The following is a 22,765-nucleotide window of genomic DNA, read 5'->3' as shown; positions in this document are numbered from 1 at the left end:
ATTGACTTCTAGTAGATGGGAACCTGATGCTCAGGGAAATGAAGAATATTCTGCCCAGTGTCACGCTGGAGTCACTGGCAGGATCAGCGCCTGCTCTGCTTCCCCTCATGAGAAACCAGCCTCTCTGCAGAGATTTCAGGCTGCCTTCTTCCACACGCGTACCTCTCTGGGAACCAGCAGGGCAGGGGCTGCAAAATTTTTAAATATGTCTTTTTCCCAAATTACTCAAATATCCCTGAATACCTTCAAAAGCCTGTAGTTAGAACAATGGACAGAGGTCAGAGGATGTCACTGCTTTAGGTGAGCCTGCTCATTCACAGCATAGTATTTGCTTTTTTGGTCCTTCCCTCTCTGTTTTTCTTCAAGACCCTGTACTAGTACTGAAGTGCTGCTGTTATGGCTTCACGTTTCCAGTCATTTTATTTCCCTGGGTCCATTTTCCAGGGTTTTGTTTGGTTGCCATGAAGGGATGTATTTTTTTCCTTCCCATCATCACTAAGTGTTCATGCTCAAAACTCTTTTGCAGATCACAACCAGAGATTTAAATGGGACTCTTGAGAACGCAGGTAACAAGATCTTGATCACCCTGTTACCTGAAGAACGTTAATCATTGATGTCCTCGCAGCATAAATAGAAGCAAGCGACCCAACTCTCTACAAAACTGAATATTTGTATTACTTTCAAGGACTCACCAAAAGATTGTGCTGAAGACTATACGGCTTTCTTGTGTCATGTTCTGAGTACTCACACTGGAACCAAAAGCCAAGGAAATCAAATAGCTGGGATATTTGTAAGGCCAAGAAGAGTGAATAGTTGGGATATTTATAAGAGAATATGACTTGAGTTCACACCTCAAAACTGGCATTTTGGCATGCTGGGCGTTCTTACTTCTCCTAATCCAATTCAAATTCCCCTCCCTGCGACCAGTTCATACTGATGGCAAAGATCTCTCACGCTAGCAATTTTGTCTTGTATTTTATTCTGTTTGGTTAGTGACGGACGATTCACCGGTTCCTGAAATTCTCCAGCAGGGAGGCAATCCTCGCTCACACCAACAAATCCCAGCGACTCAGATGGGACTCACAGCAAAAGCAGGTACAGAACAGGATCGTGTATTTGTTCAGACACAATACAGGCACCGTGTGTAGGAGTCCAGCAAAAAAAGAGAAGCAGGACCAAAATTTCTCAGTTGTAATGCCATAAATAAAACTTGGGATAGTTTGCCAGATAAAGACTTCATGGAGAATGAGGTCTTGTCAGAGAGACTAGGAAACCTGTTGTTTACAACCTTAGCAGACAGTTGGTGATCTGTAACCAAGCAACAGATTTCTGGGTTTGCTTGAAATGGACTGGTTTATAGCAAGGCAAGAGGCTTATTTAACTGAGGGCTTTGGGGAATGGAATCTTTTCTTTAAAGAAACATTTTAACTATAAAAAAGGTAAAGAGAATTTTGTTTATAAAACCTTTTTACAGTTTATTTCCTATCATTAATTTCTTAAAATATATATATATATATAAATGAGGATCTGACTAAATGAATCAGGACGTTAAATGATAAAGTTCCGTCCATGTAAACAAATAAATAATTATTTACAATCTTTGGCAAAACAAAATGAAATTTCATTGATCTCACTCTCTCACACACACTTGCAAGGAAAAAAATGAAAAAGAAATTTAAAAACATCATAAATAATTTACATAGAATAGGAAAATTATGATACAGTCCAAATATTAACATCTTCATCCCCACACTGATGTCTCTCTCTGACAAAACAAAAAACCCTACACAGCCATTACAATCATTACATTTAATGAAGTCACCCTCCCTTCTGCTTGGGACTTGGGGATACAATTTGAAACACCAAAAGTAAGAAGCTGAAACATTTAAAAACCTCATGAAGAGGATCTGGAAAAAAAAAAACCAAACGAAAACCAAAACACAAACCAGAAACTAAACAAAATTGAAACAAAAACAAAAACAAAAAGATTTGATAATATGAACACTATAAAATGTGCAATAAAGCCAGCAACTGTGGATTCTCTTCTAATGAATATAGCAACAAAATCTATTTCAAGGGAGAAAAAGTTGATTCAACATTTAGCTCACTGTGCCCTGTAAGAAGGCAGAGGTACTGTATTATTCCATCAGTTAACCCATCTATGAACAAAAGCACACCAGCGTGTGTTCTTTTTGTGAACAAAGCTCATACAACTTAAACAAAACAAAAAAAATGCTAAACATGTTTATACTATTGTATATCTGAGTAACTGTTGTATCTGTTTAGAATAAACACTGGTATCCCTTCAGCATTATTTAAGAAGTTCTATATACAGCAGACATAGGTAACAATACAAAATATTAAAATTAGGGTAACTGGATATATATTAAGGTTCCATTTATAAATTCCTTATTATTATTCATTTGACTTTAAAGCATACATGAATATAACCCATGAAACTCTACTTAAGTGTATACCATGCTTTGACAATATCTACATATTGTGATATGCTTTTAAAAATAGCTTTAAAATATCATTATTTGTGAATGTATTACTGATGCATTATATGACATGCTTTAAAATAAATTATCAGAGAAGGGAGCTTGGTGTGATAATCATAATAAATACTAACAAAATATTTATAAATGGAACCTTAAATTCCTACGTTACCAAATTAAGTAATAGTGGCGTTGCCACCTTTTCAAAAACCCACATCAGGATTCAGGATGTCAAAGTGCTTTTTGCAGCAGAGGTGGGAAAGTGGTTCAGGTTTTTTTTGCTCCACATGGTCATGGTATATTCTTTATTACAAGGGAATGCAAAATATGATGGAAACAGAACAACTGGAAATAATTTTTTGAAAGTCAGACAATAGCAATAGCTTTGGATGTTTAAATGAGTCACTCTTTCCTTTCACATAGGAGTTTCTAGTTCAGTTCCATTTGGCCTGAATGTCTACTAGACAATGCTTTAGGTTGCAAATCTGACATTTCTACCAGCTGTTAATTTTAACAGGTGTTATTACGAGCATCCTCATAAGCTAAAGAACATCTTTTTGGATCAAGAAGCGTTCATAATTGGTCTTTACTTTATTAACCAAAGGCATTTTCATTGTTATATAGATACTGTTGGCGTGGCCTTCCATTACTTTGCTAAAATTAGACCCAAAGGCTTTGTGTTACTGAAGTCCAGTCCTGATCAGAGCACGGAAGTGTCAACCATACACCTAAAAAGTTATTCAAACACATTTTTCCTCACTTAAAGACAATGACTGATAATCATCACCCCCCTCTTTTTCTCCATATATATATAAATACATTAAGTAATTACATTTTTATATGTAAACGTCATTCCTTAAAAAAGACAAATAAACAAACAAACATGTTTTGCTAAGTTTTCACTCTACAAAAGTGTTCTAATATATCAATCTGCTTTTGCTTCGGTGGTGGGTCGGACGCTCACGTTTAGGTCTCATTAGTCCTGGCTGTGAGAAGGCACTTGGGTGGAGGGATGGCTGAGGCACTCCTGGCAGCAGGGAGGTACCTGGTGAGTGGAGCACGAGGACAGAGGACAGGAGGTACACAAAAATAGAAACTGGGAGTACCAGGATGTACTGAGGTGTCTAGGTTGCATAGCATTTACAGTACTTTGCTGGTAATGCAGCAACCATTGCTCAAGCATCTGAAAGAAATGAGAAAAAACAATATTAATTGTGGTTGTCTTATTTTGTTAGAAAGTCAGTCACACAAGAACAGAGCTCCATCATGACACAGTATAGGGATGCAGCACAATGTTTGCCATTCTGCATTCTCCTACAAATGTGAGGACGTTTATATAAAAATAGATATCTGCCTATATAGCTAGAGGCACACACATATGTGTATGTGCACCTGTGTATCTAAATGTATACCAAAAAAATCATACGTAAGAAAACCTGGGAAAGCATTTTCTGTATTTCAGAACATTTTGGACAAGGCACTATAGACAGACATGCTCATTAAAAATATCTGCTCTCTCCTTCATGCCTCTTGAAAGAGGGGTGATCCAGAAGTAGCTCTCTGCCCGCAGGACACACTCAAATAGCCTACAAAGGAAAGTGGATATACAGACAGAATTCTAAGTGCATATCTCACTCAGAGATTTATTTCTATCTCATTTTTTCCAGGTGGGTAGTATTAAACATCTGGGTTTTGTTATTCAAATTGAGATTACTATAGGGGCAAAGGGCATTCATGGTATTTCAACAAATCAAGGTTTACTCCATGCTTTGATATTACAGATTGCTTTCTGTGACTAGAGGATACTTTTCATTTCCATATTTCATGCTTGCTCCACAGCTTATCAAAGGCTTCAGCATTTTCCAGGTATTTTCTGTAACTAACCTCTGCATTCATATTTGAGGTCAGAGAAATAGACCATCTCTTGAGAGAAGACAAAAAGACCTAATCGTCCACCAGCAAAGGTTGTATCATAGATTGGTCCAGAATCCACCATGACTTGTTTCCCTTCATACACTAAAACTCTGTAAAGAAGAAGATAATTTAAATTAGACAAGGAGGATAACGCAGTGTCCAGTGCTAAGGGCTGGTAATGGTTCCCAAGAACTGAAACAGAATTAATTTTAAGAAGGCATCAGAAAACCCAACTTCATTGTAAGGATCACTTCTCATCTGTATCTCACGCCCACCTGGCTGGCAGCCATAACACATTAATCAGAAGCAGTGGAGCTGTTCCATAAGTAATTTTATGCACACCATCTGCAAAAGATTTCCCAATTCTTTATTTAGAACAGTCATGTCTCCTGGAATGAACTATGTCATGTACTAGCATTCATTGATAAGCCCCCGTCCCTGTGAACTCAGAGGTTAGCACAAGACCTCGCCACATCACTTAGCAAAATCGTCATTATAGCTGTGTGAACGGCTGATTTATTTATCTTTAGGTGCAAGGGCCAACATCAGAAATTGGAAGAACCTTCCCTTTAGAGTCAAACAAAACATTAATTGGAGCCATGCTGAATCTCAATTTCAGACATTTTAAGAGCTTAATGAAAGCTGGAAGGATTTGGACACAAACAGCTAGACTAATAACAAATTGGAAAAGAAGGAGAACTTGGGTTTTTAGGGGTGGTGGTGGGGTTTTTTTTGGTAGTGTTTCAGGCATCCACCCTACAGCCAAAAGACCTCTAAAGATGCCTCCTCATTTTCCTTCTCTATCAGATAGATTACCCTTCCTTGAACTTGGATTCTCTACTTCTCAAGGGAGACCTTGAGATAGTCAAAGTTCTTCAGCTCTCAGTCTCTTAAAATAGCTTTTGGGCCAAATGAGAAATGACTCTATAGTCTGTTAATTAAAGCAGTCTCTGGAGGAAGGGATTATGGTCCTGCTTCAGTTGACAATACATGAGTTATACAAAGCAGGATGGTTTCACATGAGGATGAACACACTTGAGCAACTTCCTATAACTCACGGGTTCAGGACAGATTTCTACTTAGGCAGAAATGCACGTCCAGCACTTGCTCTACCTTGAAGTGTTTTATTTTCTGAAAGGTGCCTAAAAACAAGTATGAAACTGCTCCCTGAAAACAGTATTTCATCGATGGTAATAAGAAAAGCAAAAAGAACGACAGGTTCACGTAACCCTGTTTAACATAATTCTCAAAATTTCAAGAACCTAAAACGTATGGGAAGAGTTTAATAAATTATTCATTCCACCCCAAAAAATTAGGCAGCTCTAATCATGTTACTACTAAATTGCTATTTCTGTACAAATAAAATTGTTTCACTAATATAGACATGAAGCCATTGATTTTATTTATTTATTTTCTATAAAAACACCCTGAAGAATGAAGGAATTTAATGCCCTGGACCACAGAATTTGTCATGCTAGATTAATCTAATGGGATACTAGTTGAAACATGCTTTGCCTGACACTAAGTAGATTCCTGCAAAGGAAGATACAGGTAACAGCATCACAAACGAAAAACTCAAGTTTCCTTTTGACCTGTAACAGTCAATGCTTTGCACTGCAATACTTCGATGCATGAAACTCTTTTCTTTCCAAGAAACAGATAACTTAGTAACTTAGTCTATCCAAATTTGTCTACCCTTTTGTCTTTCACAGCCAAGTGAAACTCCCCTGCTCATAAGCACAAACAAGACCTTAAGAGGTAAGGTCAGACTCTGCCCTTTGAAAAACATCCTTTACAGTTACAGTAGTTAGTAGAAGATAAAATTGACATGGACAGTTAATGCTCATTCTTTGGAACATCAGATAAACAGCTGGGCTCTAAGGGAAGTCATACACCATAACTCCTTGTGTGCATTACAGATGTGCTCATGGATACTTCTGCAGTATCTCGGATAAGCCACTATGGGAGACAGGATGCTGAAGTAGACAGGCCGTTGGCCTACTTCCCTGTGGCAATTCTGATGTTTCTAATTAATTTCATTCATTCAAATTCCAGAGGCTGGGGAGGAATCTCGTGTTCTAATCTTGCTTTGAGTTTTGCTTAGGAATTTTTGGTCCCTTTACAGAAGAGCTATTGAGAAAGAATTTTATTTTTTTCTTTAATTTAAGAATATTTAGCTGATGTAAATATTGAACTATCCAGACTACATTAAATACATCTGAAAAGGAAAATATCTTATTCTAAAGAAGACAAAATGTCACCAAATTATTGGAACAAACTGTCACACAAGTATCATTATCAGAACTAACAAAGAAACTGATAACATAGCTCTTAGTTTTGCTACTAGAAAATATAGAGGTGCAGAAACATTTCTTACTTTATTAATCCCGTTTTAGGCCTATGAATCAAATGCCACCTGTAAGCAGTATAATCCTTCCAGCCAATATTCTTGGGATCATGCCACAAAGTACGCACCTACAGTAGGAATACAAATGCCTTATTAGAAACAGACTGTGCTCTAGTAACTGTACATCCACTACAGTAACTGTACATGCAGCCAAAGCTTATTTGCTGCAGAGCATGGAACCAAAAATAGTGTTTAACATGGTATGATCAGCAGACCTCTTTTATAGGCTGAGAGCAATGAAAATTTCTGTCTTAAATTATTGATCAGTTACTCATCTGTAGTTTCATAGCTGGAGTCACCAAAGACCATCACAGCACCGAACCTGCCTTCCTTTAGGAAGTCCTGCCCGTTTGCACACCCCCCCACACACTGCCAGAGGCGACGCTACTTTTCCTATCTGTATGAGCACCTCCACCAAAGGAGAGGGACTGAGGCTTGCACAGATGTTATTGCCTGTGGCCTGCTCCTTGAAATCTCTCGCACTCAGTAAAGGTCCTTTTCCTGCAAGGAGCTCCAAAGTGAGAAATTCCTATCCACATGCGAAGTCCCACTAACTTCATTTCCAAAAGGCACAAGTTTCTTCCATGGCTGGGCCCTATTTGGAACAGCAGCAGTTTTTCTCTCTTTGTTTTCACTTCTTTTCTCTTTGGCTGTCACTGGTTACTGAACTCTAAACCATGTATAATTCAAACAAGCTGGAATGCCAAAGAAGCAAGTGCCAATATAGAGGTCACAAAGGATTTGTGGATAACTGAGACTTCTCACTCCTTTTTCTTTGGACCACACCACATCTTCCCTTTTATACATGTAACTTTTTCCATTCATAATTTTTTATACGTGTAATGTTTTCTTTGAAACACAATGCAAATGTTATTATTGACACCAGTAATATGGGAAATGAAGAAAAGCTGATAAACATCTGCAAAAATTTGAGGTGTGAAAGGAGATTCTTTTCAAGACACCTCCCTTCCTTTTAAAATATTAGCCATGCATTGTTGGCCTGAAGTGTTAAATCTCTCACCTGTCCAGGGGTGTTTCCTGTGTGCCAGAGAGCATTTCTCAAGTGTTCACCGGTACCAGTTGTTGAATTCACTACTTTGAGCGACACACCAGAATAGCCATAAGCTCTAGTGGGTTTGTCCTCCCAGTAGGTCTGAGTGACCTGCTTCCACATCAGAACATAAAACCGACTGCTGGACTGGTAGCCAAACACAAAGCCAGCATAGTCATCATCACGGTCTGTGTTAACATAGAACGTCCCACTGAAGTCAACAGAGCTGAACTCATCGTAGCCTGGGAGAGGATGGAAGAGACAAACCATTGAGTTACAATGCTGGTTCAGTCCACCCACACCCAAGAGTCCCAGCTCTATCCTGAGTTTTGCCAACAGTCATAAATTATCTTTTTCAGTTTCCTTACCTGTAGGAGAGGAGGTAGTCACACTTGCCTACCTATAACATGGACGCTTCTGGAGAGAAGTTGTTTACAAGGGGCATTGGAGACAGTAGGCACTGCACTTATATCAAGTTCTGCTTATCTTCTGTGTGTTACACTCAGTGATGAGACGAATGGTCAAAGGCAAACAGTACTGCGCTGTTTTTAATTTGGGCATGTACACTGTCCCTGTGTGTCAGTCCGAGGCTTGCAGCACCAAAAAGCTGTGTTTATCTACCTTTTTTTTTTTCCCTTCCCTTATCACCAGATCACTGGTTACTTGTCCATAGACAACAGCTGACATCCAATACTTACCTACGGCTATTCCAGGATCAGAGTTGGCAGTCTGCACCAGTTCCTTGCCTTGGTGGCGAATAACCCAGTTGGGATCAATCTGAGCTGTTCCCTTGGGGTCCAGGGGGACCATCTGGAACTTTCTGAAATCAGTTTCACTGATGGCATTGTTTTCAGGGCATACATCGTAAATATCCGGGACATTGTCATTGTCAAAGTCATCTTTGCAAATATCACCTCTGCCATCACCTATAAGCAATGTGAATAAGCAAATGCAATTGTTAGCAATTTGTTCAGCCTTCCTAACATCTCTCCCACTGATGGAAGAAATTTATGATACATATATGTTATTCTCTTGTTTCCCAAAGAACGCTCCAAATCACTCCAAAGAAAGCTTCATTCTCTGAAAGTACATTTGAAATGTTGCTGGTAAGGACTGAAAGAAGTCATCAACTTAGATCGGGTTCAAAATTGTTGTTAATAAAACTGTCCTGTCGGTGGTTTATGACAGTGATCAATCTGGCCCCAGTCTATATGCTGCTTTAGAATCGGGGTGGGAAAAGTTGGAAGTTTGCTATGTCGATGTAATTCACTAATGCTTGTATTACATTTTCAGTTTGAATTGTCCCAGATGTGGATACAACACCACATTTTAATATGATCAGTGTAAATGAATTCAAACAATAGCATTAAAATCTTAATGTTCTTGCACGTTACTAAATCCTTATATACTATTGAAGATACTAAACTTTCTTCAGACTCTTTTATCTCTGTCTTCAGATTCCTTCAGCAACAATACATCTCAGGTGCTTCAGATTGCAGAAGTGTCACCTCTATGTCAGAAGAAAGTGGGGACAGTATTGCAGTAAAATATGCATATGTGCTTAGTCCCTCTTTCACTTGTGGGTAGAACAATTTGTCTTATAAGAAATGTAGTGCTTCAGAAAAATGTAAGAAAAAAGAAAGAAATACTGTATCCAACAGGACTAGCCTTGGAGGAATGGAAATATTAAGTTTTGTTACATGACTTGCAAGAAGCTTTTTAGAGAGCCTAAAAATATGTCCATACAGCTCAGCCACAGTTGTGCATCTGCTCAACGCTTTTACTATGCTCAATATTTTTTAAAAAAATAATTTCCTTTCTTAATTTACCCTCAATATTGGTAGAAACCAGGAGATGTGACTTGCCTTGAATAGCAGGTGGTGAAAGGAGGCATCTAAAAAAAAAAACCAAACCTCATTGCCAATGCCACTGTTATTCAGTGGCATACAAAACACTTGAAAATAAAGTAGAAAAACTTGGCTAGACAAGTATAGAAACAAATTCGCAAATGGCTCTGACTTTTACAACAGAAACCACTGGATATTGCACTGGGTACTAATGTAAAGCCAGAACTGCCAGCTAATTTGTTTCTATCCTCATGTAGCTGAGCATCTGCTTTTTTTTTAAGTGTTTGTGACCACTCTAAGAATATGGGAATTAACACAATGGGAAAGAGCAATGATCCAGCTCATTCAATACTGACCTACTAGATGCTTCACAGACAAATGGAAAGCTACATTACTATGCCTAACCAGCACAGCATTATCCAAGTATGAAGCTTTCAAAAGGAAAGCAGAATGAGTTTTAGGCAACAGCCAAAAAAAAAAAAAAAAGTAGAGAAAGCTGAAGTATCCAATATGTCAAAGACTTTCTGCAGTTCAGATACATGGTAAAATGGTCCCATTTTCCACCCTGGCAATCAGCCATGGAGAACTCCAAATCCTGACCAGCTGTGTGCTCCTGCACCTGTTTGTCTTAGTACTTATTGGAGAAAAGAGAATGAATTTCTAATTTTATTCCCTTTGCCAATATCAAAGAGGTAATTCTTGAGTCACAGGAGAATCTAATTATTCACTGAAAGTCCTGCTGATGTTCATTTGGTACTGAGCTGCTGCTGACAACATTGATTCCCTATCAAGGAAAGTTAGAAAGCATTTGTTTACCCAGCCACGTCCAACAGCTCTCTCCAGGGCCTCATCTTTATATGCTATAGCGCACATCTTCAAGAGCATGGGAGCATCTTTTGGCTTTATTTATCACTTTTCCAAGATTTCTGTTGGACCTGTCACTAATGATAGTGATGAGCTGGCTAAAATGTTTAAATTTACACTTTTTGTGAATCCTTACTCCATACATAAATGCAGTCTCCCTTGCAAGATCCAGGTGACAGACGACTATAACAAACTATCCCAGTTTGGGGGCACCCTTATTTTGGAATATTTCTGAAATTAAGGGGCTACTCCAGGGACTTGCAAGTACAAAGATATTCCAAATATATAATTGGATTGAAGGGTTAAGTAATTTAAGAACTACTACTGACTACCAACCAGAAACTCCCTATTGCCAGCAGTTGTCTCACCAGGAAATCAGTCAGGGCTCACGATTTTATCTTTCTAAATGTGCATAAAACCATATTGTGTAGGTACTAAATTCTGCTTTCAATTTCACCAGCGTAGCCATGGAATGACTCCAGCAAGCTCTATAACTCAGAACAGAAATTGCTCACCTGTATTTATTGCAAGTGCCATTACTTACAGATATATTATGGTGGGTTTTGAAGGATCATAAATGTTTTCTAAATTACATTTATGATTATGAAACTATCACTATTTCATTCTTGAAATACTGCCAAGCATAGAGAAGGATGATTTGAGAGGGACTAGCAACATTTTCCCACAGAACTGAAGAACAACTATGTATCCATGTTTTAAACTGTAACATTTACATAGTCAAGACATAGTTAAAGCTACCTATAAAGCAAATTTGAGAAAAGCTGCTCAGGAATCTTTTTTACAAAAATAGTTAAAAATTAACAAGAATTTTAGACTTAAAAAAACTGGAGAAACAGTCTGTTTTTCAAAATAAAACAGAGCAGTAAACCATAATTTTTTCCATTTTAGTTTTCAGAAGATAACTTATTTTGAAAGCAAAGCAGCTCATTTTTCATTTTTTAAGACATCTGAAATTCAAGCTATTTGAAATATTTTCCCAGATCTGTAATATTTCAACAAAGTGAAAATCAGAAATATAAAAAACCCCCAAAACTTAATTTTGATTTTTAAAGTTGTTAAAGGTGTTCTATAAATAAGTATGTGTGTGTTTGAGCCCCTGTCAAAGAGGTTTCATAATGCTCTAACCCTGGACCAAACTGGCCAGTTCAGTTCCACTGAAGTTCATGGTGTCTCAACTGTCAAAAGCAGCTCAGTTTGATCTGAAATCTTTCTCTTCATCAGATGTTAATACTCCAAGATCAGAATCAGATACTAAGAACTAAATGAAATTCATATGACATTGTTCTTACCATCAGAGTCCTCCTGCTCAGGGTTGTATCTGAGGCGACAATTGTCCCTGTCATCTGGGACACCATCATTGTCATCATCAGGATCACAGGCATCTCCTTTACCATCTTTATCATGGTCAGCCTGGTTAGCATTGGGGATGTAAGGGCAGTTATCCTGGTTGTTCTGGTGGCCATCTTCATCTATGTCCTCATTGTTGTCACACTGGTCACCAACGAGGTCATTATCTGCATCAGTCTACCCCAAAAAATTTGAGAGAGTAAATTTATTATTGTTGCTGAACACAAAAGTACAGATTGCCTGGTACTTAATTTGTCAACACTTCTCTTCAAGGACTTCTCTGGAGACTTCTCTGATACATTGAGATCTGACACCCTGAGATATGAAAATGAGCAATACAGATCCACCTCTTCAGCTCTACAGTAAACAGGGACTGACAGCAGTTCCTGGGTTCTTTCCTCTGCCCTTGTTCTGATGCTACCATTAAGAAAACCATCTCTAACATTTACCTGGTCTGGATTATGCATCAACGGACAATTATCACACTGATCACCAACTCCATCACCATCTGTATCACTCTGGTCTGTGTTGTAGACGTAAGGACAATTATCTCGTTCATTAAAAATGTCTGCAAGGAAAAAACCAAAAGATTGAAGAAATCAGAATGATATAGCATCCAGCACAGACAACCATAGACTGCAGGAGTCACCAGTAAAGAAGCAAAGCTCTTAAGTGGTTCATAGGCTTTCTGACTGCTACAACATTATTGCTACAACATGAAATAGTGAAAAGACTAATATTAGAAAGAAAAATGATGGTATCGATTCCACTTTTCTTGCCATGATAAAGTCTTCTATATGTATTTTCCTAGGGAATTTTGCTAGAGTAAGGGCTGATTATGTCTTAAGAGTTTAGCCCTCTTTCACAGAAACACAGATAAAGAGGCAGGTTATTTTTCTTTTTAAATAATTTGGTTTGGATTTTCTTCCCACACTCTAAGTAATGGCATAGAACGCACAGCTATATCATGGTGGAATTTCTGAAGAGTTTTGTTTAGCAACAACTGCATTAATGTTCAGCTGCCTCAGCACTAAATAATTTAATTTTACTAGAACATGTGCATCATTTATTGTACAGCATGCCAAATTTTCAAAAGAAACTGTTCCTCCTCAGGAAGCTTTTCTTATACAACCAACAATCTCCTTCAAAACTATAATATGTTGAAAAGAAACAAAATCAAGCCACGTTGGCATGTCTGTCTGGAAAGGATACAAGGACCCTTTCCCACATGATATGGTCCCTGGGTATTTGCATAATCTTTCAGCCAATAACACATGACTACGTTTTTCTTCAAATGCAGAACTACCATGAGCATTACTAAGAATGTGATGATCAGAAGGATGAGAGGACTTCAAAATGTTCAGAACTTCAATCCAAAAGTTTAAAATGTTACTGAAAGAAATCCAAAACTAGATTTCTTCAACTTCTCATACTTCTGGATTCTCATAAATTGAAATGCTGCATGGTTATGAGTTTTGAAAGACATTTAAGTGCTTTCCCCCTCCTTAATTCTGATCAAATCTGGGTCACATAGGCATGTACTGGTAGATGAAATAAACACCTTTAATAATATTTTAAGACACACAAAAAATGTGTATTTGGATTACTGTGAGCTTTGCATTACATTCATAGAAAAGCAGATTAATTTCCTACAGATATTGTCTTAACCGCACAGATGTTCTGATGTTCTTTTCCCTCCCTAAAAAGGAAAAAAAAAGGCAACAGAAGTGTTATATTAGACCCTGATTACTTTGGAACACAGATGAAGGAAAGAATTTTTTTTAAGATTACACTGATAAAAGACTTGCTGTGATTTATACTTGAATAATATCCATTGTAATCCTTTAGGGACTTTATGGACAACTACACTACACAGGACAGATGAACCTGTCTTCCCTTTCTTCTGCATTTTTGAGCTGCTAGACCCAATTTTGTTCCATGTATAAAAGCAGGTAGCCCATTTTACTGGACATAAAGCAAAGTGTACTTGTGGAACAGCACTTAATTCTCAAAACTGAAAGCATACCATCTCCATCAATATCCACAGCACATGAGTCACCCTCCCCATTATTATCTGTGTCAATCTGAGCAGGGTTGTGCACATAGGGGCAATTATCACAGCGGTCACCAACTTCATCCTTGTCATAATCAAACTGACGAGGGTTGAACAGAAGAGGGCAGTTGTCCTGGTAAGAAGAAATAGAAGATTTCAGAACATAAATCACAACTCATGAGAGCATACTATGAAGTGATAACTCCTCCTGTTCATCTTGGACAGAGGCCAAAATCAAACTATTAATCCACTATTTTTTCAATGGACAAGCTGTACCTACACTGAAGATCTCAGTGATAACAAGATGGCATCTGGACAGCCTGGCTCACTGTCTGCTTTTGTGTTTTTGTACAAGCCATACGAAACATGTTCCACACCTCACTAGGAGAGGAATAGGCATTTTAAACTGGATCTGTACTCAGATATTTCAACAAAAGTGTATCACTGGTACATGTGTTTTTTAGAAAAATCAGAACGTGTTGCAAAATCAGGCCAACTTCAACTGCATACTGTATTTTTTGGAAAAAGTTAGAAATGATACTCTGACTTTTTTGGAACAAACTAGTATCAATATTCTCACTTTTAAACCACATATTTTGATTTTTCAATTTAAATAAAGACTGACTTTTTTGTGGGTTGTGTTATATTGCATATGATAATAAAATGTAGAAACTTTCAAAAATTAAAGTTAAAATGAAATACTCTCATTGCCCCAAAATATTTTTTTCCTGAGACCATTTATTTTAGTGGAATTTTGAAAATTTAATTTCAGTTTAGTCCCCAATTTGGAAGTCTGCCAGAACAAGAATTCTTATGTTTCACACATCCCGAAATTACACATGGACTTTTGCACAGGCATGAGGAAGTACGCAGTGTGGAAAGCAAAGAAGAATGAAACCAAACCAAAGCAGTGGGAGTGAGTGCTGTATCAGTATCATGGAATCTGAAAGGACGTCATATGGAAAAAATATTTAAACTACTTTTCCTCTGCTAAAACAAAACCCATTTACTAGGAAATAATATTTTTAGAAAAACATTTTAAATTCCTCAGAAATACATTTCATATACTCAAGGTCAAGATATAGAGGCAAGTCAAAATTTTATACTGCTCATAAAACAACATCTGGCTACAATTTTTCAACTATATGTACTACATCATATTATTTTATCAAATGATTCTTTGGTTTTTGAAATATTCCAAACAGGTTCCATCAACACAGTTCTAACCCAATGTTAACCATCTGAAGCTCTAGAGCATCTAGGCTCCCTCTGAAGGGAACAAATTGGAACAGTAAATTCCTAAAACAAATTCACTCATCCTAAACATGTTCGGAAAAGGCAGGGTGAAGCCCACTCTGGAGGTGCCTCTGTCCTTTTTCTGAATGTCCAGGGAGCACAGGTTTAGACTGCCTATCTTTTAGGGTCTACAGGTAAATGAATTTCAGTCTTGTGGGCAGATGTAAAGGAGGAAAGTATGAACCAGGCTAGGTATCTTCCTCCTGTCATTTCTCCTTGATACTGGCTGTGTTTATAGTTATTATTATTCATCATAACTTGTTTCCAACATACCCCAGATGTAATATTTACCAGCTTTTCAAATACAATGGACCTATCATTCTCCCATTGCAAAATAAGAAATCCAATCCCACTTTCCATTAAACTCTTTTCATGCACATGACTGAACCCAGAACTGATACAGAGAATGAAATTCAGCCCCAGGTTCCCCAGGCTGCTTTGCTCTCCACAGTGCTACTCTTCTTTGACCCAACACAGCTTTATTCTGCACCAGATATCATTGAGGGAAGGCAGTGCAGAACAACTCAGCTGAAGCTCTGAACAATAACGCTCTCACCTATTGCAATGGTTTTCCTTAAAACCAGATGTTTAGGTCAAATGTACTGAATACACAGAAATGCATCTTACTTTGTCATCTTCAACACCATCATTGTCATCATCCTCATCACAGGCATCTCCTTTGCCATCTTTATCAAAGTCTTCTTGGCCAGAGTTAGGCAGAAGGGGGCAGTTATCCTGGCCAAAAGAAATAATCAATACATTATGTTTACATTATGTCAGAATGACTTGCCTGGGGAGAAGAGTAGATACGGTACACCAGAGACTATAAACCAAGAACAATCAATCACAGATACTTTTTAAAGTGCCTGTTTGTTTGCTGCCAAAGATAGTAGTTCATTTGCTGCTTTCATATTGTAAAGTGAAATGCATCTGCAAATCATTCTATTTCCCAGCTCTCCTTCTGTTAAAGGGATGTTTCCAGTAAATTGTAGATGAAACTATCTAGCAGAGAACAAACACACCACATGCACACACATGCACTCTTACATCAACTTTTTATAGACAACTCATGAAGTATGTTTAAGGATTACATATAAAACGATCAGGTTTGGTTGCCAGAAGAATAGACACAAGCCAGGGGATGGTCTTCAGAAATAGTTGTTCATATGGAAAGTTACTGGACTGAAGTAGTACACAGCAATGAAGGGGAACACAGTAAGAAAGGGTTTTGAAAAACGTGCCTTTATACTGTTCTGCAGAACAGTACCTTTGCACTCCCATGGCTTTGAAAATAAAAGGTAAATGCGTCCCTTTATTTTGTATCACAGCTTTGTAAAGAATGATTATTTTAAATGAGGAAGTCTTAGGTTACACTGAAAAAAGCAAGTGAAATAGTTTGGCAAACTTTTAACATGTATTCCTTTTTAAGATACCAAAATCAGCTAAAAATGGATTGCAATTCTACCACAGCTTAAGAATACACACATCTATAAAAACCTACTCTGTTATTCTCACTTTTTCTCAAATTCCGTATCTACCTCAGACGAAAACTGAATCTGCCAATAGTGCGCAGAAATATCTTTTTTTGTAACACATGCCCTAAGAAAATGAATATTATAGTAAGATTCCTGGTCCTGTTTTCAATCTTAGTGGTTCTAATACTATAGATAATTTAAGAAAAAGAGAAGTGGAAAATTTGTGATAAATATCAAAACCCCAATGCAACTCCAAATTTTTTATGGCACTTTTTTACCAAATACCCGTGAACAGCCTTGACTGTCCAACTCAACACTGGTTAGCAGTGATACAAAAAAAATTTTTGGAAACAATGGAAGAAATTAGTTGAAGCTTGCTGAATCACTTTGTATGTTTCTGTCTATATGTTTTTCTGTCTCTCTGTATTCTCTACAGATTCAAGTCCAGTTTCATACAAATCAAGTAGTAAGGTAGAGATAGCAATTTCCTATAATCTTTGCAAAAAGAGGTAATAGGGTACAGGGGAGAGATCCTACCAGTGCACCCCAGAAGCTTCTTATTAGATATTGGAAAGAGGACTTATTAGACATCACACCTTCCACCAGGGAACTCAATCTTGAGGCACAAACACACTGGAAACTAGGCTTCTTTGGTTCACCTATTGACAAAGCTGTGTTTTGGTATGATAATTCTTATGGAAAAAAAATGCTACTTTCATGTGAGTGAAAGAAATTTATACTAAAAGATAGTGCTAAGATTTTACTTTCATTATTATTTACAACTACTTGTTTTATTCATATACCTTTGCTTAGACAGTGAGCTAATTTTCAACCATTATCAGCTCAAGGAAAGAATCTTTAGTCTGTTTTTTTAAAATAGAATTACTCAACTAGAATATTTTGTAATGAGTATAAGGATCTGAAAATACCTGGTATTTTTAAGGTTTTTTTGGGCCGGGGGGGGGAGGGCGCAGGGTCCCCTTCAGTGATGTACTTGTGTCTATTAGATCAACACATATATTATAGAAACCATGAATCAACCTTTGGAAACAATTTTTTCTGAATGGGTTCAGCATGTTGCGTTTTTAATGAAAACTAATCATTGGCCTTACATCTTGAGTCAACATGTTGCAGATTCCGACGACAGGAACCAAAAAAGAATATATGAAATGCAATAGCTGAATTGCCTTGATCCACCATGAACAGACATCAGCTACAGTTAGGAAGATCAACATTTGAGGCTCAAATTTCCATCGAAGTCTGAAACTCTTCTGCTGAGAGAGCCCAGATTCACAACTTCAAGTGGATTACACCCGAGTGACTTCTGACTCTCTCAAACAGCCTGATTTCAAACTTTCCTAGTCTCTTGATCTGTGTTTTGTTTTTTTAACCACTGTAGTGGTCTAGAACTCTGTCATTTTTGCATTTCTTTCCTCATTTTTTTTTTTAAGCTGAAGTTATCATGCTAGAACTTCATGAGAGTTTAGAGGTAGATCACTTTAACATGGAGAAGGAGAAACCAAAATGTTTCAGGGCAGTAGGGGAAAAAAAAAAGTATCTAAAAACCTCAGGAAAGAAAGCATTGCCCTTGGAGCCACAACCGATTCAGCAAAATACTTGAGCATCTGCCCTAGTGAAAGCATGTAGGTAATCCAGTGTTGTCAGTGGTCCCATGGGCAAGTGTTTAAAACTGAGCACTTGATTATGCCTTCTGCTCAGATAAAGCTCACTTCATCCCAGTTGCTTACTTTGCTGCTGCAAACAGCACATGCCCTTCTGTACTATGCCTGTCATTCAACCATCAGTGAGGCCGCCACTCAGAACTGGGATCCAGGGAACTACCTGTCGGGGATGCCTTCACTCCTCAGCTATTTGGGCCATTGTTAAACTGGTGGACCTGGAACAACTTCCAGCCTGCTTTTGCACAGCAGTGTAACCGCATCAGGTTGAGACATCAAAGCGGGCTCACCATTTTTAAGCAATTTCCACTGGAAGGAACCTCAGGCCATGAAGCCAAGGAGGACTTACAGCGTGATTCAGATGATCACAGAACCAGGTTCCAGGGAACATACCACGGTGGGCTAAACCTACATACCACCATTTTCAGGCTCCCTGATGCTTATTTCCTCCTTGGTGTAGTAATGTTTCATTTTTTGTAGCAGCAAGAGTGAACAGTCCCCTGCCAGGTCCAGAGCCAATGATGGCAGGCAGGTCATTCCCCTCGGGCGGGTGAGAGCTGGGACTCCACATCTCTGAAGGGTAAGAGAAGCTCAATCTCCCATCCTCTCCCGCTGACCCTATGCAATAAGAACTCCTCTGTCTAATTACTCATATTCGCTCCTCTCTTAGGTTCCTATCACCAGAAATTATCTCAGGCTCTGAATCCAGTTTTCACACAGTGTGACCTGCTTAACTCTTTAAAAGGAAGGGGTAGTTCAAGAAAAGATTTAGAACTGTAGACCTTACGTGGCTGTCTGTCTTGTTACAAGCCTTGCAGGTAGGATTTCATACTCACCTGTGTCCAGAGACTCCTGTTTAGTTCTCACTAGCTGTGTGTTCCACACCTGTGCTTTAGGCAGCTCCTGCTCAGTGTACTAACTCTATTCAGAAGCATCCCAACCTTCTGTGTATTCTGAGCAGGAAGAAATCCAAAGCAGAGGACTCTGGATTTCATTTTGAGAATCTCTTACTGGATCTAGTGTTAAGTGAACACACATTTCACAGCATCTCCTAGAAAATAAGCATGGTGTAACAGTCAAAGCTTAATGAAAGCAACGACCAGCTTGATGCTGAAAAGTGGTATTCACAACTATTTAGGAAAAAAAGAGAGAAAATTTGGTTATGGCATGGTATTTTTATCAACCTTCTTTACTTACCTTCACGCAATGGTATGTTGCATTAGCAGCACAGACCAAGTTATTATTAGGCCAGCCATCCAAATCCGAATCCTCACCACAGATGCGTCCATCGCCAGCATAACCTGTCCTACATTCACATTTGTACATAGGATCACTGAAATGGCCGAGATAGATGCACTCTGCAGACTTATGGCAGCTGTGTGTCTTGTCCTTGCATGGGTTCTCAGGTTCACAGACCTGTAACAGATAGAGCATACTCACTGAAACCTGACGATATTTGCAGCTAGCTGTGTGTGTCTCAACTTTGTCAAAATCAGGACAGTTATCTAGATGTCTAAAGACAGGAACTTTGTTTTAATTGTTGTTAGTAAGTCATACTGCTCTGTCAGTTCACAACTCCAGACGATGTGTACAATGAAAATAGTTAAAACAAACCACAGGAAAAATTGGACATTATTCAAAAAGAAATTAAAGTGATTAACATTTTCAGAACCCTATCTGCTTTCTTCCAGATGCCATTAATCCCCAGAAATTAACTGCAACAGAAAGTAGACTGTACTCACCTCTTTCCTTTAATGTTCTGCCTGTCAGTATGCAAGGACTACTTTATTTTCTTAAATCAAAGAGACCATAATGAATTCTCACATTCCCCTCAAGTAAGTTTTTTTTAACCTCTTTCTTATCACTTTGCTTATTTTCATTGACAATATCCGAGAGTCTTACACAGATGTTTTGCATTTGGACTTCACATGTTGAACTAACCACAGATTGATTCAACAGCCACAAAGAAAAGGCATCCCATGACATCTGTTTTAACGTTTTTATCTATCAGACCATAGTCTTCAGTATCACTTCCACTTCCTTCTGTCCTTCACCACTGATAGGTGTTGGCCCAATAGAATTTAGGGATTGAGAACTTCAGACATATGTCTGATGACACCCACATTAACAGCATTATATTTGTGGAGAGAACGATCCTGATTCTTCAGTTTCCAATGCCCAGAGTAGGCATATACACCTGAAAGGAGTGCAAAGCAAGGGAATGCTTGCTCCTGGCATTTTACACTCATTTGGTGCAACGGCGCAGATGCCTAGACTAAATAAAACCCTTAAAAAAAACCACCCAAATTCAGTGTTTTGTTACTCAAACCAAAAATAACCTGAAATAGATAACTGCTGTTGGAGGGTATCTTTGTCATGCTTTCATTCACAGGTATTTTCAGGTGAGAATTACTCAGTTTCAAAGCCATCAAATTCTCTTCAACATCACTTACCTGCTTCTCTGTCTTGGCAACTTCCAGCCCTACCCCATAGGGCTGACTTCCTTTATAGCGTGGAGGACATGGCAAGCAGTGGAAACCTGGATTTGTGTTCACGCAGCGATGGACCTGATTCACCTTAAAGCACACATCTGACACAGCTATACACTGCCGGAAGGGAAAGAAAGAAGACACCAATTAGATGGCTGCGTAATTCCCAAATAATGAAAATTTCACAGTGATTTCCTGAGGTTATTGGAATCAAAGTCAATACCTCATCAAGATCCTCACAGACGGTACCATTGCCAAGGTAACCTGCTGGGCATGGCCCACATGACCAAGACCCATCTGGGTAACTGTTGCATTCTGCTCCAGGAAAGCAAGGATTTGACAAACACCCATCTGGCAAAGACACATAAAAGTGTACATTAAGTTAGGAGCATAAAAGGCATATAAAACTTCATTTAAGAAACAGATATTCTCTGTTCATCAGCTTAAATCATATGTGATGCAAGAGACTCTTATAAAAACCCGCTACAATTAGGGTTATTAAATGCATTTAATATACGATTGATTTACTATGAAAATATTACAGATTGCTACATCCAGCTGAATACACTGCAGCATATTGAAGCCTTGTTTAAGAAACACATCCTTGTTCAGGGGAAGTCAGTATTAAGAATATATATAAAATCCCGCTGATCTAAACAGCACCCAAAATAGTTAAAAGTGCTTTCCTGAAACAAAGGTATAATTAGTAGATTTCTGTAGTGTCAATTCATAATTATCCATTAAAGAAATAACAGCAATAATAATTACTCAGACTGAATAAAGAATGACTAAATACCAACCAATTGGGCAATCCTTCTTGTTGCACATATCATGTTGCTTGGTATCTCCCACACAGGGCTTTCCTCCATACTGTGGCTCTGGACTGTTACAGAGGCGAGATCGCTCACGAATTCCTCCTCCACAGGTAACAGTGCAGGCAGACCACGGAGACCAAGGACCCCACTGGCCATTCACTAGGATATGCAGAAGAAAGGAGAAGAGTATCACAGGCAATAGACTGGGGACAACATTTGGTGCCAATGACAACAACCGTTTCTTCAGATCCCTGACTGGAGAGAGTTTCTCAGTATGCACATAGGAAGAAAGATGCTGGCAAAGCCTTACACTGAGATAGCAATATTTCAGAAACAAACAAGCAAATAAAAAATACCCAACTGCTTTATAGGCATTTTTTGGCCAATAATTCAAAACAACATGCCGTGCCCACTGGCATGGTGTATTTCCATTTAAGTTGATCAGAACAAATACAGTGCCTTCAAAGCTCCCTACTAAGCTTTCATTTTGTACACAAAGCAGGGTGTGACCACAGGATACAAACTTGTGCTGAGCCAAACCTGAGCTCTGTGGCTTTTTTTATGGCAACTGTATGCTCAGTAAGGTTGCAGCTATTATTCTTGTTTTGTAATCCATTCATCAGTGTATCTTCAATAGTGTTGCTTGACTCAGTATAAATAACTTATTTCAATGATTCTTCTGCATGTTTTATGGTGGTACAACTCTACTGATCCTGTTGTCATTAAACCTGAATTTTCTTGAAATACAAACATCTTTGAACCAAACTCTATGTTTGTTCTTGATACTGAAAAAAAAAAATGTACGGGCAATGGTGTGTGTCCTTAAATAAATAACCTTTTCACTAACTTAGCATGCACAGGTAGATCAAAAAATAGATGAATTGTGTATAGCTATTTAAGTACTATTGTGTTAGAAGCTTGACAACAGTTTCAAGCTCATAGCCTGTAAGTAGAAAGGAAAGGCTAAACAGAGGAGGGAATGAAGAAAAATATACAAAGGGAAAAAAGT

The 22,765-nt window shown here is 38.2% G+C and overlaps 1 protein-coding gene across 1 annotated transcript in view; it reads right to left on the bottom strand.

Moving 5' to 3' along the window:
* Positions 1-1,794: 1,794 nt before the first annotated feature.
* Positions 1,795-22,765, bottom strand: part of THBS2 (thrombospondin 2) — a 34,292-nt gene continuing 13,321 nt past the window's right edge. The window contains exons 10-22 of the mRNA XM_069800817.1: positions 21,742-21,915; positions 21,165-21,292; positions 20,906-21,058; positions 19,650-19,868; positions 15,926-16,033; positions 13,976-14,135; positions 12,399-12,517; positions 11,892-12,126; positions 8,569-8,796; positions 7,841-8,112; positions 6,790-6,887; positions 4,383-4,522; positions 1,795-3,681 (exon numbers count right to left, since the gene is read on the bottom strand). Coding sequence (XP_069656918.1) covers positions 3,674-3,681; positions 4,383-4,522; positions 6,790-6,887; positions 7,841-8,112; positions 8,569-8,796; positions 11,892-12,126; positions 12,399-12,517; positions 13,976-14,135; positions 15,926-16,033; positions 19,650-19,868; positions 20,906-21,058; positions 21,165-21,292; positions 21,742-21,915 — 2,042 coding nt within the window. The 3' untranslated portion in view covers positions 1,795-3,673. The remainder of the gene's footprint in view (positions 3,682-4,382; positions 4,523-6,789; positions 6,888-7,840; positions 8,113-8,568; positions 8,797-11,891; positions 12,127-12,398; positions 12,518-13,975; positions 14,136-15,925; positions 16,034-19,649; positions 19,869-20,905; positions 21,059-21,164; positions 21,293-21,741; positions 21,916-22,765) is intronic.

This window comes from Haliaeetus albicilla, chromosome 13, assembly GCF_947461875.1.
Source record: "Haliaeetus albicilla chromosome 13, bHalAlb1.1, whole genome shotgun sequence".
Taxonomy (NCBI): domain Eukaryota; kingdom Metazoa; phylum Chordata; class Aves; order Accipitriformes; family Accipitridae; genus Haliaeetus; species Haliaeetus albicilla.
The sequence above is the reverse complement of the archived record's forward strand: the minus strand, read 5'-3'. Positions and strand labels throughout refer to the sequence as shown.